Source organism: Etheostoma cragini, chromosome 3 (genome assembly GCF_013103735.1).
Source record: "Etheostoma cragini isolate CJK2018 chromosome 3, CSU_Ecrag_1.0, whole genome shotgun sequence".
Classification (NCBI taxonomy): Eukaryota; Metazoa; Chordata; class Actinopteri; order Perciformes; family Percidae; genus Etheostoma; species Etheostoma cragini.
The window spans coordinates 17,308,420-17,328,438 of record NC_048409.1 but is presented as its reverse complement, the minus strand read 5'-3'; the positions used below and the strand labels follow the sequence as shown (position 1 = coordinate 17,328,438).

At 40.7% G+C, this 20,019-nt stretch overlaps 2 protein-coding genes across 3 annotated transcripts in view; both read right to left on the bottom strand.

Moving 5' to 3' along the window:
* Positions 1-13,154, bottom strand: part of pid1 (phosphotyrosine interaction domain containing 1) — a 38,043-nt gene extending 24,889 nt beyond the window's left edge. For both annotated transcript variants that reach the window (XR_004656051.1, XM_034867321.1), the window contains exons 1-2: positions 12,897-13,154; positions 3,706-3,852 (exon numbers count right to left, since the gene is read on the bottom strand). Coding sequence is in view for 1 of the 2 variants with exons in the window: in XM_034867321.1 (XP_034723212.1) it covers positions 3,706-3,852; positions 12,897-12,926 (177 nt within the window). In the remaining variant the exon portion in view is untranslated. The remainder of the gene's footprint in view (positions 1-3,705; positions 3,853-12,896) is intronic.
* Positions 13,155-16,365: 3,211 nt separating this feature from the next.
* dner (delta/notch-like EGF repeat containing) overlaps positions 16,366-20,019 on the bottom strand; it is a 52,269-nt gene continuing 48,615 nt past the window's right edge. Inside the window, exons 9-13 of the mRNA XM_034867365.1 lie at positions 19,722-19,844; positions 19,435-19,548; positions 18,933-19,064; positions 18,542-18,791; positions 16,366-17,714 (exon numbers count right to left, since the gene is read on the bottom strand). Of these exons, the coding sequence (XP_034723256.1) occupies positions 17,603-17,714; positions 18,542-18,791; positions 18,933-19,064; positions 19,435-19,548; positions 19,722-19,844 (731 nt within the window). The 3' untranslated portion in view covers positions 16,366-17,602. The remainder of the gene's footprint in view (positions 17,715-18,541; positions 18,792-18,932; positions 19,065-19,434; positions 19,549-19,721; positions 19,845-20,019) is intronic.

Here is a 20,019-nt window from a genome sequence, read left to right as displayed (position 1 = left end):
AGCTCTCCCTCTGGAGCCATAAAAGGCTTTATACAACTATTTTTCAAACATGCAGTTGTACTCCCAAAGACCTTTAAACATACTTTGATGTGTATATAGTTCCCCTTTAAGAAGGGAATGACCTGGGAATGTTTGTGTAGTTTCACAGGTGACGAAGCAAGTTAATGCCCATGACTAGCATGACAACAATTCTGTCCTGTATCCATAACAGATACACATAAAGGGGGAAACCTTGATAGGCTCCATTAGACAAAAACCCAGACCCACACACATTCAGCAGGGAACTGGGAGTGCCGAACATCTCACCCCGGCTGCTAATCATCTCAATGTTGTCACTGTGTTCTGTTCTCTGTTCACTGGAGAAGTGACGGTACGTCCAGCACACTGACTGACATCAGAATACCAAGTACAGAGAGACAAAAAGCCTCTCTACTTGACTGATTAGATAAAGACATGGTAGTGTGAATGATGTCAGTGTGGGAAAATCTGAAACTATATCACTGGTTTTGTTTGACTAAATAGGAGTGAAATGATGCCCAGCTGAAGTATCAGACCCAGTGCTGACAAGAAGTCACTTTCACAGCCGACATTTGGAGTCATCCTAACAGGAAAAGCAGATATGTAAGTAATAACACTGGCTAATAACTATGGCTCTGTTCTATTCATGTGAGCGTGAGCCACCAGGAACAATACCAGGACCCTAAAACTGAAGCTGCTAAATGGAATTCAGCTATTTCTAATTTTATTGTTTACAATTACACTTTTCCTTCTGTGACAAGCACCTATTAGTCAATGTCTGATGACTGTCAATCACATATTAATATTACTTAATGTAATATTTATGAAAAAACTTTTTTGTGATGAAACAATGCCATATCAGTCTGAAAATAGCACCAGTAGCAGAGCAATTTAGAACAACTGATGACATTTCTAAGGGCTGATAGCAAGACCTCCTTCATAATTAATGGAGTGTCTTGTGAATGATTGGTTGTAAGTTTTTACTCCACATCCATGATACTACTTTTACAGTCTGGGCAGCTACAGATATAATGTGGACGTGAATCAGACACTTGTGTGCTCATTCGCTGTGTGAAAGCTATACATGAAAAGCCAAGGGGCTGCATCAAAAAGCAAGCCTTTATTAACTGTAATTTGGCCAGGCAGGGTTAGCTTGTGCCTTGATGTGTAGTTACATTTTTCAAGAAATGCATGTCAGGCTACGGTGTAGGGTCCATGTCTACACGTACCTACGTAGGTAGCCACGGCATAGATTTAACGCAGAAGCCTAACTCCAAAGAACCTTAGTTGTATTTTGAGCAAAGTCCAAGGTAAGTTCATCATTTGTCATGAAGTATGAGCTGGCTCTTCTCCACAGTTGCTACTTCTCTGAAGTGCATTGAAGACATTCTCTCAATAGATGTGAAGTGGACTGCTTTGACAGCAGCAGGCCCGGCAGGGCCATGAGAGGTGGCCTTTCATCCTTGCTAGCTGTTAGCTTTGGCAGGAGGACAGAAGCCCTCAGCCACCCTTCCTGCATATAAACTGGGAGCCAAACTCGGGGCTGGTAGAGACTGGAGTAAAGGAGAGAGGGGTGAGAAATGAAAGAGAGTGAATATAAAACATTGCACGAGGATAAGTGGTATCAAATTGTATTGAAGCGTATGAAAGCCAAGCAGGAACTAGCGCAAGAGACCATTGTTTCCTCAGTTTTCTATCTTGAAAAGAAAATCTCTTTAGAAGCAGGGGGGCTAAAGTAGGTGGGCTGTCAGATATGCAGACAGGCAGATAGTGACTCAGACAGGAAGTAACACAAGCGAGCAGATGCAGGCGGCAAGGCAGACGGACTTGCATATAAGAAGGCTGCTACAGACGAGGAGAATGATTTTCTTGTGTGGCTGGAATTCTGCCGAATAGCTATAGTGGTATCCATGGCAACATGGCTTTGGTATTCTCTGTGATGCGAGAGTGGCGTGTACAGAAGAGGAGCAGGCAGTGCGTGGATGCTGGGACTCACACTAGACAGAGAGGGATACCAAGTCCTGCTTAGTGCAACGTGCACCTACATGATTTAGCAATATTTATCTTCTATCATGGCAGTGGTTGCCACAAGAGGCTGCTGTTTTTGTTGCTGCTACCTTGATTCCTACTATTGTTTTTTTTTTTTATAACTGGCCATTATTACACTGTTTAGTTTGTATAAACAGCTAGTTAGCTGGTTCTTGATTCCATCGGATATTATAAACATTTTACAGTCTATGACTCTAAATTACCCTCTATACGTCCGTTACCTTTTGGGATGTAGTTGCTAGCGTGGCGATATCCAAGGTTTGCAATGTGTGTGTTTATTTGGAAAAACTGGTTGCAATCTACAGTAATTACTTTATTTCCCATGTAAAGAAGCATCATGGGTTAGAGTGATGCGGGTCGAGCATCTTCATGCAAATGCCATGTGTCCATTTCAGCCAATAAACCTTCCCCTTTGTACATTTTATGGAAAAATACAGTAAAAAGAAGGCTAGTAGACTGACTTTATTCACAATCAGGACATTTAGTGTATATTCTGTGAATCTCAGAAAATTGGACTGCCTTAGAAAAAAGAATTCCGAAAGGTTTTTACCAACTGAAATAGACATGATGTAATTTCCATCTGTGTTGCATTTAATATGTAACATTGATGAGAATTTGAGAGAGTGTGTTATATTACTGGTATGTTTGTATGGTTTGCGTTTGAGAAGCACTGAACAAACAGACATACTGCATACAAAAGTTTACTGCAGCCTTCACAAGATGAGAAAATCTTGCCTGATTTTATTGTGCCTGGAAGGAGAACAGCTGCCTTTAAGAGACATGAGAATGATCGGGAAGAGAAGTGTAACAGGTGCAAAGCTTTGTAGTAAACAAAGCATCAGCCTAACAATGTCACCACAGACGGTGTGTTCCGTTATAGTCTCATCTTAATTCACTGGAATACAGATGATTTTTCAAACTTTCCAGTGCATTAAATCCTATATTAATACTCAATGTATTAACTACAACAACAACCATTTTAAGACAATGAAACCTCTGCTGTTTGTGTCTGCAGGTGCATCTCTCCCAACCAGATCACACTGTTCTGCTCCGCAAGTAAAAGCTGTCTTACTTCCTTTTACTGAAATGAAGACTACCTGTATCAACTACAAGAACGGGGCCTGTTTGTTCCATGTGTGTATTTCTTGGCAATAATTTCTAGAGGGAATTATGTTTCTCCTTAAATATTACTGCCAGATATGAAATGTCTAGTTCAGTTAGTTGGAAAAGCTTCAACTCCTTTTTCGACACGCTTGTGAAATGGTACAGCACGTGACCAAAAACAACATAGAAAGTACAAAACATAACCCACATTTACACACAGTCATCTCAGTTTGTATGCCGTGGTTGCAATGCTGTGCGAGGTGGGCAGCTACACAAAGATGTGCTCAGTTACTTTGGCAGCTATTTTAATCTGTAGCCCTGTTTGTTTTTTCTGTCTTGAGGACAGAGAAAAGAAAATAGGCTGCGAGTCAAACAGCTCATTGGAGCAAACTCTCTCTCTCACACACACACACACGTTAAACATGCAAGTTGAAGTTGGAAAACAGTTGGATTATGGTTCTATTAATGCTATTATAGATTTACTGTTGAGAAACAGGGCTGGATTTAAGGATTATCAGGTTCATGTGGCCCTACCTTGTACCCGGCATGGATTCTGCTCTTTGTGAGCGGTGTGGTGGAACAGAGCTCGATGGCCTCAGGCTCGTGAAAGATCACCGTGGGCAAGGGCTCCTTCCTCAGCGTCAGCACATTTAGCTTGGTCTTCAGCATGGTCTGAAAGTGCTGATGGAGAAAAGAGAAGCATACACACTGTGCATTAGGCAAATGTACTACCAGTAACACACAGCTGCTGTATAAGCCTATAGGTAACACCACAGCTACCAGTAACACACAGCTACTGTATAAGCCTATAGGTTCACATTTGTAGTTTCCTGGAGAAAACTCTTGGAGGCGAGAAGAAATGCAACCTCCACAACATCAGCATTTTAGTGTTTTTGTCATTTAAAGAGTGTTGCCACTTTTGAGTCCATATCATATTCACACGTGTACATGAGAAAAAAGAAAAGAAAAAGGGCGGAAATACCAATAAAAGACATTGGAATATTATAGTTTAAGCTTTTGTTTGACGTGTATAAAAAAAAAAAAAACGACTAGTATGAAATTCAAGGCAGGAGCACGCACGCACGCACTCTCTTCCACTCACTCTGAGTGGTGAAAACTGGAGGTAAAGGCTAAAAATGAGATGATGGGAGAGGTTTTTTTTCAGCTGAAAGTGGAATGTGAAGAGCAGATGAAGGGAGCTCTGCCCTCGCTGCCTCTGTCAAAATAAGAGAGGAGAGCTGCCTGCCCTCATACTACAGCCCATGGCCAGTGTTTCCTGAAGCCGAGCAGAAACACATTGTGGATCTGGCTCCGTGGAATTTCAGGGCTTCCTTGAAACAGTCAAGACAAAGCTGAGCTCATGAAACACTACTGTCACAACTAAGGAAAAGACACAGGAACATGGCATGTCTGCTGAGCAGTGTGTCTGCCGCTCCGCTCCATTATCAATGTCATACAGCAGCAGCAAATAATCTGGGAAAATAATGTACATGGCCAATTAGAGCTGGGAAGCATATCGATATTGTATCGATATTGTGATTTGAGACTACATATCGTCTTAGATGTTGGATATCGTAATATGGCATAAGTGTGGTCTTTTTCGGGTTTTAAAGGCTGCATTACAGTAAAGTGATTTTCCGAACTTACCTGACTGTTGTAACTGTTCTATTATTTGCCTTTACCCACTTAGGCATTATATCCACATTACTGATAATTATTTATCAAAAATCTCACTGAGTAAATATTTTGTGAAAGCACCAATAGTCGACACTACAATATTGTTGCAATATCAATATTGAAGTATTTGGTCAAAAATGTCATGATATTTGATTTTCTCTATATTGCCCAGCCCTAAGGGCAATTACTTTTTAATCTGATATTTTAATATAAATTTGTTACTTGTACAGTTGTGTTCAAAATAATAGCAGTCCAACATCACTAACCTCATAAATCATATTTTTTGGTAGAAGAGTAATTTCTACATGGCAAATTATTTAATAGTAAGTGTTGTAGAGTCATAGAAAACCAACAGACCCAACAGTCATGACATGCATGTAGCTCATTCTGTGTAATTGAATCTGTAATTGAAAGGTGAATGTTCAAAATAATAGTAGTGTTGTGTTCAATTAGTGAGGTCATTGTTTCTTTAAAGAAACAGGTGTCAATTATGGCCCATATTTAAGAAAGGAAGGAAGCAAATGTTGTGCATGCTGGTTATAGTTATACTCAGCAAAATCGGTCGTTCAAGACATTGCTCTGAGGAACACAGGAAGTAGATTGGAGAGGGGAAAACATATAAAAGAAGTATAGAAAATGATAGGCTGCTCAGCCAAAATGATTTCAAACGCCATGAAATGGCATCCAAAGCCTGAACGATATGGGAAAAAACTGTAAAATACCTTTCGAATGGATCGAAAAATAGCAAAAATGGCAAAGGCTCAACCAATGGTCAACTGTTACCTGCCAGTACTGTTAAGATCAGAAGTTTATGTGAAGCCAAGCTATCAGCTAGAAGCCCCTGCAAAGTCCCATTGCTGAAAAAAGACATGTACTGAATAGGTTGAAATTTGCCAAAAGGACACAGTGACTGGCCAAAGGAGCAATGGTACAACATTCTGTGGACTGATGAGAGCAACATTGATCTTTTTTGGTCTAGGGGCAGTATGTCCGACGACCCCCATAAACTGATTTCAAGCCACAGTACACGGTGAAGACAGTAAAGCATGGTGGTTACGGGCATGTTTCTCATACTGTGGTGTTGGGCCTATTTATCGCAAATTTAAGACCACTGCATTGAATACTGTTATATAAATAAGTTACATATATTCTTTTAAAAACATTGAGTATTCCTTTAAATTTCCTAGCATTGGTGCTTTGTAGTCTGCATCGTCAATGCCTGTGAGACACATTTAATTATAATTATTTGACTGAAAATTCCTGTCATTTGGCTATATTATATTACTGCTACGCTATTATTTTAAGGTTTTGATATTTGTTGTACAAATGTCATTAATTAAAACAAAAACAAAAATAATGACTGCAATCCAACTAATAGCCCCATGATGATGCCCTTCAGTACAACACGCAACCTGTTGGAGCAGACACCCAGGAACACCTCCCAAGTAGGGGGGGGGCTGTCAGGAAAAAAGATGATAAGGCAAGAAAAAACAAGGAGCAGACGAAGGAGAATGACAGAAAAAGCAAGATGGAGTTGTGAAAGTAAAGCCACATGTGTGCAAACGCTCGCTGACCTCCGCATCAGCACTTTATAGCTTCCTGACAGCAGCTCGCATTCTTGCGGTTGGGGGGGTGGCTGTGGCAGGCTCCCTGACTCCTCCACCCCCCCACCAGGAGCAAAAGGCCTTAGCGGAGCGGAGGGCCACTTGTGGGGTAACGCTGGAATTATACGTATAATATTTATACTGCATTTTTATGGTTTTTATTTCTCAAGACCCAACAGTCTCCTCATTATGTTACTGCTAATATTGATTCTACTTCTGACTTTAACTTGGACCCAGGCAGTTTTTCTTTCTCCACCATCAGGGCAGTGTGGTTTGGTTGGAAGAGAAGGGTTGTGTCTACACCTCAGACCTACATGCTAAACAATGGCTGCTGTCACAAGAAAACCTCAAATCTCCAAATAATAATCCTCTTTCAGGATTATAAACCTTGTCTTAAGATTGACCCTTGAGCAATCACACAGGGGGCTTATTTCCAATGTAGTACATTTTATACGTCACCATCTATTGACTAGTTTGCACTTGCATTAAAACCCGTAAATCCATGATAAATGCAATGTTGTATATCTACATCTGAAAAACACCCTCAAAATAATTTAGGTGTCACACTAGTAATACTTGAGGGGTCGCTAAAATTCACACATATCAGAGATCCAATGGTAGGGTCTTAAAACAATTTCACCACTTTTCAAGGGTTTGATAAGTGACGGCCAACACCCTGTTTGACCTCAAGTCCTAAACGCCATGCCCTGAACGCTTAGGGTCCTAACTGAGATTATCGTCAACATACTTCTTACATGAATTTATTGGTTTGACTTTGCCGAATTTCTGAACTGTAGCCCACATTTACAGCAACTGTCAAGAATGTCCTCGTCAGTGTCAATCAGCATTTTATGCCTGAGTCAATGAAGCGCATGACTTCTCCTCAAAACCAGGTTCCCCTGTTTTAAAGGATTCAGGGGGACCATTTCTAAATAAGATTGAGATTCATTTTTTCTCAGCGCTGCTGTTAATTATATCGTTACATTCAGATGTATTTGTATGAGAAAAAGATTCCATGTCTTGCAGATTAATGAAAAAGTTAAATGCTTAAAGTAAATGATACATCCAAAAACAATTTGATTATATGACTAGGAGACCAAACTATCTGGTCATTTGTTAGCCAGTTATGACATTCACTTTCACAACATTAAAAGGGTCTACATGTACATTTAGCACTGCAGCATGACTGTAATGCAAAATGCGGCCACACCGACCCATTGCTGCACCCATGTCATTAACAAGTATGTTAAAAAGTCATAAGTCATTTTTTCTATAATTTTGTTATTTATATTTTTATCATATAATGAGTTGATTTGCTTAAAAACTCACTTTCAATCAACTTTATCCCACATTATTTTACATCGGACTAATGCCTTTTTTTAAGAGAGAAGCATTCATATTTAGAATAGGGCGGACAACAAAGTCAAATCCCACAGACCCAGCGCTGCCAGCTGATTCTGAATGATTGCTCCCCAAGTATGTTCCTGATTAATGCTGGAAGTATCAATAACAAGTACAAATTCTAACTTTTCTAAGAGTCTTTACTTTTACTTAATTGTGATTTGCGCATTTAAAAATATGAAAATCCAAGAAAACATTTGAACACATCCATGAGAAAATCAAGCAGACAAGCTTTGGAGAGTTTGCCCCCCTGCATTGATGAGCTTAGCAGGTCACAGATGGTAAGTTAAAGTTTTGGCCCCCTGAGGGAGCATTCTTAGAGGAAAGACATTCTCGGGTCAACCTCATGGTTACACATTGCATAATAGAGTAAAAAACAGACTTCTGCCACACAAAATAGGGGTTATATGGATGTGATCATGACAATAGGAAAACTGGAAGCTGGTAATATTGTTTAAAAAAGCACCAGAAGCTAGATAGATAGATAGATAGATGTTCCATTGCTAAAAAGCATGATTTTTCTGAAAAGATACACCCCTTGGATACACAAATGGCTACTGGTTCATCCAAAAACGTGTTGTGTAAAGAATGGTTAGGAGGTTAACACAGACCTCAAAACCAAAACAGTTTGTCAACAGTTGTTGTAAGTGTCTCAAAAACATCTGCAGAGACGGCCCCACACACACACATGTAGCAGGTTGGAAGATGAAAGTGCGTAGTGTGTCTGTACCAGATGTTGTAGGTCTGTCGGCAGAGTGCGAGACCATAGAACACCACTGTGTGTTACCATGTCATCTGTACTGCATCAGATCTTTTCATTTTCAAAAGAGAAGACATGATCCAGAAACAAAATCATATGAATGTGTGTTTCCATCAACACACAGTGAATGAAGACAATTTGGTGTCACCATTACCAGCTTGGGGTTCAATTTTGGGGTTGATGCCTGCAATCGATGTGGCCAATAACACCATATCACAGTTAGTACGGAACTGAGCTTTAAAAGAATCCAGAATTGTATTTAATGACCAAGTGGGACAAATTGCTCCTCCTATACTAGCTGACAAAACTTAAAGATACCCTGTGGCGTTTTCTTTTAAACAAAGTTTTGTTTACACTTAGTAATACTCACCGAAATAAATTGTATGCTTGAGGTCTTCTAGAAAACATTTATTTGCAAAGCCAATTTCAGAACCTGCATCGTTTACATCCATTTTTGCCTGTTGGCAGTCTTCTTCTTCCCTGCCTTTTGCTAATGCCTTGCTAAGTTTCTTGGGATGTTACTACCACCTGTTGATCAGTGGATTATCAGGAAACTATTGGCAGTAATGGGTTTCCATCGCCATTTGCATATGCGTCATTGAGCATGTACACGAGATATTAACCAAATGGTGACAGGCTCACGACATACTAACCAAATGTTGGCAAGCTCATAAAAACATTGTCCAATTGTGCCACTAGTAGTCAGAAACTCCATAGAGTACCTCCAGAGCAAGGTATTTTGCTTACAAAACAACAGGCAACAAATCACTGCTATTAGCCAGTGAGAAAAGAGCCAGCGTGTGGTGGCAGTTACTACCTAAAGCCAAAAGTAGGATGCACCTCCTTCACTTTATTGCATGGTAAGGTCTGGGCAGCGCAACTTTCTAAGCTGTCCCTCTATGTTTACTGTCTCGTCTCTCTGATCCTGGGATAGTTTACGAGCGGAAATGTCTGAGTGGCGTGGAATATGGGATGTCCCTACGCAGAGGAAAGCCTATTTTTCTTAACCATGATTGGAGCACAAGGGCGTGTGGGAGGGAGAAGGTAAATGATCGGATGTTGTGATTGGTGGGTTACTTCTGTAGGAGGAAGTGGGTATTACAGTGCCCAAACCTCAGAACCTGTGGGCAATTTCTGGCTGACAGTAAATACATCAACAACTGTTGGACATAAACAATGAACCCACCGCAACATCTTAAATGGTCTACATGGAGCCATGCGCACATGAATCTGCTCGTGACAAAAAAATACCAATAAATCTACCAAATGGAAATATTAACCCTGCTTAATACCAGGACACAACAAGAAAAAAGGTGAGGCCAAGAAGAGCGATCCAAGGTAGTGTTTTGTACAAAAGAACAAATAGCTACATAGCTGAAGTCGGCTCAAATTTGACATATGGGAAGGATAGAAAACCTTGACAAAATTATAACTTCCAAACAGGAGATTCTATCTATTCATCAAATACAAAAAGCCAAAAGCCATTTGTTCACAAGAGGCAAATGTGTGCTGGCTGAAAAAATATGTGTCGAAGGCACCATTGGAATTTTTTGCCAGTCTGCTAGTGGATTATTTTTGCCACCAAGACCACAGTCTCAACAAATAGCTGTGGCCATAAAGCAACCTCAGACAGACAGACAGACAGACAAAGGGACAGAAACAAATAAAAGCAAATTACTGCACGGTCAGGTTCACATCTTTTTATGTTCTCAGCCCTGTTTGTCAGAGTCACACACATTCAAGTGTCACAAGTGGAAACCATGGCTAAATGAAAAGCTGCTGACAGAGGGAAAAAACATTTTGGTAGCCCTAGGGATATTCAAAAAGTGTGTGTGTGTGTGTGTGTGTGTGTGTGTATGTGTGTGTACATGCTTAACCTGTATGGCAACTGCATACAAGTGTTTGTGGCTGTGTATATGTGCCCAGACCACTGCATATTGTGCAATCTCTTGTTGAACCAACATGGCCTCTGCCTGAAGAAAACGGGCCCCTGAAACTGACTGAGGCAGCAAAAGGTAGAAGGGATGGGGAAACGGACACGGAGACAGGGAGAGGAAAACATGATGATAGAAGCACGGACACACAGCGTTGCAACACACACTTCGGCAGTATACGCTGTATATATTTTGTCAATATAAAAGCGGCTTGCCATTGGTGATGATGCCTAACTCATTCCACACGACGTGTATCTTCTCACAGCCCACATCTCCCCCTTCCCTGCCTGAGCATTTGACAAAAATGCAGCAAGACATCAGGTGTTGCTGTGGCAACAGAGGACAGCACAAGTGAGAATAATATGGACGGATGCCATAGTGAATCAAAACAACAAAACAGAAGAAGATTAACGCTAGTACTTTCTCGATCAGCTGCCTGACACCTTCAGCTCTAGAAGACCCCACCACTCCTGACTCAAAACAAGTAATGGATACCAGTCTAATGGATGGCCGTTGTCAGGGTTACAAAGCAGGCAATGGACATGTACTGCTATCTTTCTATTTAACCACTTTTCATTGCAAGGGGTTTTCATTTACAATGTAATTTTGAACTGTAACATTTTATTTAGTGATCCAAAGAACAGAACTACCTGGGCAGACTTTGTTGATCCAAATTCTTCTTAAAATTCATCTGTCAAGTTAAAGATTGCCTTTAGTGTTGCTAGTTTTCAAAGGGACAGCAGGAACATGCTAAACTCTGTCAACTTTGGGCCACAGCTGTTCTCCAGGAGGCCAGACGGTGTGAGCCAAGTGACGGTTATCACAAGTATGATATCTTCAAACATGCTAACCTGGCTTTTTTCCCTCCAGCTAGCATTGCACGTTCACAAAACTGTGTCCAACATTTCCCATAATGCAACTCAATGAACTCATGAACTCAACATAAATGCCCATGTCTCCACATGCCATCAGTTTGTAAAGCACGCTTCTTGTTTTTTTAGTTTTATTTTCTCCGACCAAAAAAACCTCTCCCCATGATAAGTTCCAGAAAACTGATCTTCAAGTGTAAATCGGTGGAGTGCCACTTTGAAAAATAGCTCTGCCTACTCTTTTATTTGTGCAAAAGTTTCAGAATCTTAATGAAATGGTTCCCAAATGTAACACCAACAAAATCACATTTGTTCTTCACACAGAGTGGATGCATGATAACTGTGAATGTCCCCCATTCTGCACCCCTCATAAACTGATCATCAGCATAGTGCTGATAAGACACTTGTTGAACTTGACATCAAAAGTTCATCCAAAATTCACAGCACAGTGTCAACCTTAATCAATGACAGCTAATACAGTAGAAATTATAGAATTTTATCCAAAGGCGGATAGTTCTGGAACACGGTTGCTCGGCAACACACGAGCCAGTAACATTACTTGGATGTTAAAATGAATTAAGCGCCAAGGGGGTCATGCAGATGTGTGTTTACGGGATGATTTACAGCGGCCCCTAACTCCACATCTGAACACCGGAACTCGCAGTTTAAATAATTCGTGATTTCATCTTCTTGACGCCTGGGCAGAAGAAGTGATTGTGCAAGTTCACTTGGCAGGCAGTCCCGCAGGCCTACATCTGGAGAGCATTACGTCTGCAGAAGACGTGAAGCCAAACTCGGTGCACACAGCTTGCCCCTGGATATCAAACTACGTGTCATTAACGGTGTGTTTTCCAATTCTTAACAGGTCGCAGGCAGGTTACTCAACAGAGACCACTCTTTTTTTCGTCTTCTTCTTTTTTCGCTAATGAGGAGGAAAACAGTAGATTAAGCATCCTGATGTGACAACATGAAGGGGAAATAGACTGAGAAGAGAAGGCCTGCAGTGGCACTCAGTAGGTAAGTGTGAAGGTAGACTGTGGGATTAAACAGGCCCGTGGGACAAAATAGGCATTTTATACAGCTTGCTATGCTTGGAATTTGCAATTTAAAAAATATTTTACCAGCGGTATATCACCGGAATGCAGCGGAGGTACAAATTGTTGCACTGTATCCCCGGTTTATGTAACATGAATAGGTTCCTTTAAACGTATCACATAGGTAGACAGAGATTAGCAAGCAAATTATTGTTAAAATAACAAGGACGTGTTCCTAGCATTTAAAAGACGGCTAACAACATTCGAGCGAAAGACGTTGCTAACAAAACATCTGTAGCTGCTCAGAAATCGTAGCAAGTCTCTCCAGGCTGAAACCATGCATAGCACGGGGGGGGGGTGTTCAGTGACTGTTACCGCCACGGCTCAACCGTTTATTTACTGCTGCCCTGTCGACAATACGCCTTTCACACACACCCGTATCTTACCTGCAATCGCTCCGAAGCGGGTTGCCACATATTAGCAGTATCAAAGGTCTTCCGTCTTTAACTGCAGCTTGTTCTCTTTTCGTAGTCCGGTTCACATCTGCTCGCTTTCACGGCTTGCCTCTCTGTCCTCCTTCAATCTGGACTGGTCGGTAATGAAGAATATGTTGCTCCGCCTGGCTGTAGTTGTCGGACCAACCAGCAGGTGGAGGTACCTGCTCTCTGCGCGTCTGGTCGGCTCCTAATGCTGCTTTCAGGTGCTTTAGGAAATCGAAACCTCCATCAGAGAAGAGACAAACAGTGCCCCTAGCTTACATGTGCAACTATGCTAATAACGTAGCCTTCTGTTTAGATGCTGTGTGGCATTTAAAAAATATATATTTTTCAGAAAGATTAACACCGTATGGTGCGAGTTTAAAGTGGCTGTTGCCCACTTGCCATCCAGATCATTAATATAACAGGAAACAAATATTTGCTGTAAAGATTAAAAAAAAGTAGGTATTTCTCGGATTGGGGAAAGGTCTGTGATAGTGTGGAGGGTGTGTGTTTTTTCTTCTCAGTATTTCAAGTACAGCCCCTTTAAACTTCCAGACATTACATTTTGTCAGTTTTGATGAGAGAATTCATGCTGTTAGTTGTCTTGCTAAGTCCTACATACAGACAACTACTTATTTTTCAAGCTTTCTCTTAAATAAAAAAACTATAGATCTTAAAACTATAGTAATCAACCCACAGCAAATTGCAACCTGACTCTGCACCTTTGCTACAGAGCACTTTTGCGTCTTTCAGCTAATTGTTTTGGTTTTATAGCCTGCAAATTTACTGTTTTGGTTCACTCCCACTGCTATCATCTACCCGGCTTTCAGCAGGCAGCTATTTCTTGTGAAAAAAACAAGTGCTTGCCCTGCACCCAACCAAACAGACTGTTAGCGACTAGCTGGTGAACACCGTGGAGCATTTAGCAGCTAAGAGCCAGATATGTCCTTCAGGAGAACTGGAAACGAACCAGAGTGAAAGGGAAAGTAAATATTGGACTTACATCGGTTGTGTGGCCAGAAACATGACATGAAATGAATGCTAATGTTGCTCTGTGATTTGTGGATGTGGAAATAGAAAAGTGTTTGCCCCAACAACTTTGTAAGGCAATGTTGGTGTTTACAGCTGGTTCCTCTGCCCCCAAGTGGCCAACATGAGTGCATTTGTAAAATGATGGGAAAGAAAGCACATTTGGTTAGTGTACTAAGTTCCTTCTATGGGGTCCACACTGACTTATCATGTTTCATATTTGTCATTTTAAGAAAAGACCTGTTTTTTTTAATGACACAGCTCTGGTTCAAGTGACAGAAAATTAGCTGTCAAAACAAAAAATGTCCAATAACCATACACAAGTATCTCATTTTGATATCAATTAAATGTACAATCAACATAACAAATGCATGACACTCTCAGCTGGATCCCAAAAGGCACTTGTAATTATATTTAGTATTATTATAATTAGGACTTCAAGGCCTCAGAAGATTAGTCCTCCAGACCAGAATAGCCAGCCACTGCAAGAATACCATAGAAAACCATACATAAATGGCATGGCATTATTTCAGTGAAATGTGGTAAGTTGAAATCTTCCATTCTCATAATTCCCAAGATCTACAAAGGCAAATAAGGACAAAGTCTATGTGGAATTGTTGAAGTCGTGCCCACACATTGTGATCCTCTTATGCTTCTCAAAAACAAGTTGTACCAGAAGCATTCAGTTCGCCTGACTATTTTAAACTTTGAATGGTTAGTATGTCCTTGTTGTTCTAAAAGTGGGGTCGAGGAATCCACTGAATGATCATCTATTATTATGTGGAGTTGTTTTTACTGCTTCCAAAATGCATACAGTTTAACAATTGTGTAATATATTTTTTTTCTTTTTCTGAAAAGTTATACTGTTTTGTAATGAAACCCCACTGCTGCTTCTAGCCCAGTGAGAGAATCTTAGTTCATCAAGGTGAAGGCCTTGAAAGAGTGCAAGAATCTCTAAAATAGACAATGTGTTAAGCCAAACTGCTAACACACTGACCCTCCAGGGCCAACAGAGGACTAAGGTCAAGCACAAGGCCTCCAAAGCAGACCATAAGCAAAGGTGAGAACCATCAATAGAATCTGGTGCTCCTGAAATGTGTGTGTGTGTGTGTGTGTGTGTGTGTGTGTGTGTGTGTGTGTGTGTGTGTGTGTGTGTGTGTGTGTGTGTGTGTGTGTGTGTGTGTGTGTGTGTGTGTGTGTGTGTGTGTGTGTGCTTGAGTGTACATATAATATATGTAGGTGTGTTGAGTGACATGACTCCACAGTCTCAGTCTGTATTTAGAGATGTTTACATGAGGAACATCTGGATAAAGCCTGAGGCCACTGAGGTTGTTCACATTACCAACACTCCATAAAAGGGCTTTCCTGCTTCTGACGGTTCAGTCTGCTGGGTTGGGCCTTGGGATATTGCAGAAAGACAGACGCTGTAGAAAATTCGTATTTCCCATTAATGTGGCGCTGTGTGTTTGCTAAATTTGCGCTAGCTGTTTCAGAGGTCTTCTTTCTGTTTTTGCTTTCAGAAAAATTCGGAGACAAGCATTTGGAATGATTGATCTAAAAGTTGTGTTTATCGGGAACGCTGTATTGGGCTTGCGCAGCTTGCCATAACACACATTGTTTTGCACGAGTCTTCATTTCTCCAAATCTTTACAACAGAGGTGGCAAAGTGCAAAGTTAACACAACCCATAGAGTCACAACATACGCAACTGCCACATGTATGGTCAATACGCCAGGATAAAATGACTCGGAGTAGGGGTGCCTGGGTAGCTCAATATGTAGAGCATGCGCCCCATGTACAGAGGCTTGGTCCTCGCCACAGCAGTTGCGGGTTCAATTCTGACCTGTGACCCTTTGCTGCATGTCATTCCCCCTCTCTCCCCTTTCAAGTCTAAGCTGTTCTGTCAGAAAAAAAGGCCTAAAAATGCAACAACAATTTTTTTTTTTAACTGGATTTAATCCTTTAAGGCAAACTACTCATTAGGTTAGATTCATGCAATTACTGTAAATGTTTCCCAATCATACTTACAGTATATTTAACTACCATTTCATCAATAAATAATGACTTCTATTTCCTGGTATTGTATTATGTTTCAATTTAAATTGATGTTAGTGTTTTCACTAGTATGATGGTGTTGAACTAAGCTAAATACTCCTAAATACTAATATTTTTTGGATATCCTGCCCAAAATATGGTCCATGCAGTGAAAAAAACAACATTGGAGCATTAAATGGTTTGTTGACCCCGACAGGAAAATCTTGTTTGCAGACGTGATTGATTAATTGGTGTTAATTCTACATAACCACAAAACCATGAACACAGTTTTTCAGGTAATTTAAAAAGCAACCATTCACCACTCACTGTTGTCAGAACAACATACTTCACGTGAGACACCATGCGAGTACTTTAGGTTATGTTCACTTGAATCTTTATTGTTTATATCACTCAACATAGATACTAGGTAATCATGTGGTCGCTGTGTTTAAAATGAGAGTAAAAAGGAAGATAAGCTGAGCCTATTGGTAAAACGTTGCTTGACCTTAGAAGGAACAACACAGCTGCACTGACAGAGAGTTTTCCTTTGGCAGGACACAGAAGCATATATATTCTGGAGTAGACATTGTCCCTGTCAGTCTCCTTTTCCCTCTCCTCCCTAAAGCTAGCTAAGACACTCTCACCCAGAAACTATTTAACACTGTCAATACTAGAGGTTAATCTGTACACTGGCATAAACAGGTACACTTAGTAAAACCAACTATTTTTCTGTGCAGTGAGAAATATACCTACCCATTATCCTAAATATCACTGAAATACATAGGGTCACACAGTACTCCAGTAAACCCACTTTCTTTACTATTCATACACCGTTGAGAAACTTGCATGTAAAGAACAGGACAATGTGTATTGTTAAAAAGAAAATTTGTGTGACTAGTATTTTATACATGTGTGTATTAGATCTACCAACCACAAATTACAACAACAACAAAAATAGTTGGCACAATCTTGACAGAGAGAAATATAACTGCAATGAAAGAAAACAACAATCAAGTACAAAGAGATTTTAAAATAATGCAGAGAGAACATCTAATCTAACCATGCACAAGGTAAGGCAACCTACTGCAGATTGTTTTGTTTTTTAGATATAGAAAAAGATACAGTGTATGCACCTAGAGGAGTGCAACTATTTCTACGACACCTGTAAGGACTGCCTTCAGCTCTGTCTGCTGAGTTAATACTATAGAAATTTAGGCTTGTGTGTTTCTGGTTCTGGCGACAGACAGTCTGGTGCGGACTAAAGTCATTACTCTTACACAGCAGGGGTTACTGGTAGTGTCGCTCATCATCAATAACTTAAGTAATGCAAAGTATGCTCTTATACTACAATAAAGCCTTATCGTGGACTTTGACAGGAAAATAGATGTATCAAAATCCAGTTGCTTTTTCAAACTACAGAGCATTGGATTTTCTTTCAATTCTTTTTCCAATTTACATTCAGGTTTCTTTCTTCTTTTTTTGTTAAGAAATACTTCAAGATTTATATTGTTTCTGTTGGTGTGTGTGTGTGTGTGTGTGTGTGTGTGTGTGTGTGGGTGGGTGGGTGTATGCTCATGTGTATATCAGTGTACAGCTTGGGAGGGTTGTGTTTTACAAATCCTTCGTCTTGATAAGGGTAACCAAAGGCTTGTCGTCAGGACTGTAGTCTTCATAGGCGATGGGAGTGGCATCGTACATGGCGGGCCTGGCCTTCTTGCCAAATCTAACGAGAAAGCACAAACACAAACAATGCATCAATATCGCCTCATCAAATACAGTTTTGTAATGTAGCCCCTTACTTTGTTGGTACTGAGTTAGTGATACGGTAACAAATTATGTGAGTAAACAGTAACTTTTATTAAAAGGGCGCTTTACTGATTCAGTGTTGGACTTCTATAAAGTTAGGTGAATCACAAAAAGATAGTATAATAAAATAAAAACAAGAACGCTTAAAACGTGTGCAGTGATATCCTTGCTATTACCTTAAAACCACTGGCTTCTACACTTCCCACAATGCAAATCAACAGCGTCTTTTCTGAGACGCTCCCTGCCTGTTTATTGTCCCTTTGTTTAAAACTCAACATCCAGAGTTTGTAAATCAGGCTGTCCGTCAGAACTTTAAGGTCTCCCGGCTAAAGCTGAGATAATAACCCATGATGACATTATCCAATGACCCTAATGATGTTATTAGGTGTTATTTTCTCAGATGCCATGTAAAAAAAGATATTCATTCAGAAACAGAACTGTTTTCAGAAGTTAAGTAGTAGTTCCCATGACTTGTAAACTGACTTGAACTTGACAGTTTATCCTTGACCATGGAAACTGTAACAGTAAACAGTAACTGACCCACTCGCTTGTTTTGGAGTTTTCAGCTCCAGAAAAATAGAGTAAGTGGACCTTGAAATGCAAAAATAAGTAAAAGCACCCAACAAATAAATACTTACTGTACATAACTCATTTGAGTGACATTAACCTCACAACACTTCTGTAACATTCTTCCTAAAAGACTTTGTTGTCAACTAATTAATATATTCAAATCCTGTCACTGACCTGGCGTGGCGGATGGAGGCGATGGCATTGCTAAACTCGCTGTCAATGCTGCGGCAGTTGTAGAACTCCTGGTAGGCATGGCGTGATGAGCCCTGGTACTCGATGCGACTGATGCGGCAGATGCCCACGATGAGGATGATGAGCATGAGAACAAAGGCCACACACAGCGCTCCGATGATGATATAGAGGGAGTGGCGGGGCATGTTGGTCAGGGTGTCCTCACTGTGTTGTGCCGGCTTCCACTGCAGGTCTGACACACACACACACACACACACACACACACACACACACACACACACACACACAGAGACAGACAGAAGGCATTTAGCTTTCCTCATGCCAGATTTTAGATTGATAGCTGAACCAGACAGTTTCTGAAAGGCTGACTTACGGATCTCACAGCTGGGTCCCACCCACCCAGGTGGACAGTGACAGGTGAAGCCATTTGACTGGTCAATGCAGGTTCCTCCATGGTGACAAGGGTTGCTCTCACACTCGTTAATGTCGACCTCACATTTCTCCCCTAAGTGGACAGGTAAGGTTGCTTCAATAACAAGAGCAACAAACCCGAGAGCAGAAACTGAGCCTCCCAGTATTCTGACTCCTCATGCAGTTGTTTTCAAACACAGGAACAGTAACGGCAAAATGCAGAATTGTAATGTGTCACTATTATTTGACCAAATATCATCACAATAATAAACTGCACGAGAGGGGAGACGCATCTTATTCTACATTAAGCTTGAATGCAGTCAATTTTAATGCAGTTTATTAAACGCATCATTTGCCATATCCTATGTTCAGTCTTAACTGCAAATCATACTAAGAGGGAGTTACTCTACCACTGTTACTGTACTGTTGCTGACCCACTGTCTAATCAAGGTAACAGTGCTCACCAAGGTATCCAGGTGGGCAGGCACAGGAAACATTGAGTCCTGCACTCTCACAGTGGCCTCCATTCTGGCAGTGCATCTTCAGACATGGATCCTTGTATATTTCACAGTGTCTGCCTGCACACACACACACACACACACACACACACACACACACACACACACACACACAGAGAACATATCCTATGAAACCCTAATGTCTACGTAGAAGTAAAGCTAATATACAGGTGTGTGCATACAACTAAAAATGATCACATACTCGCCCATATGCTCACACATACTGTACATACCTTCAAACTGTGGTGTGCAGACACACTCGTAGGCATTGATGAGATCCCTACAGGTGGCATAGTTCTGGCAGGGGGCTGAAAGACACTCATTGTACTCCTCTTCACAGTACAAGCCATGGTAACCTTAATGGGACACACAAATGTATACAGCATATATTAATGTTAGAGTCATTAAATACTTAATCATGTCATTTTGCTGCTGCACCCAGATGATGTTTTAACCTTTATTTATCCAAGAGATTTGTCTTTGATCAGCAGTTAGTGTAAGTCATTTACATGTACTGACACATCTTTGGAT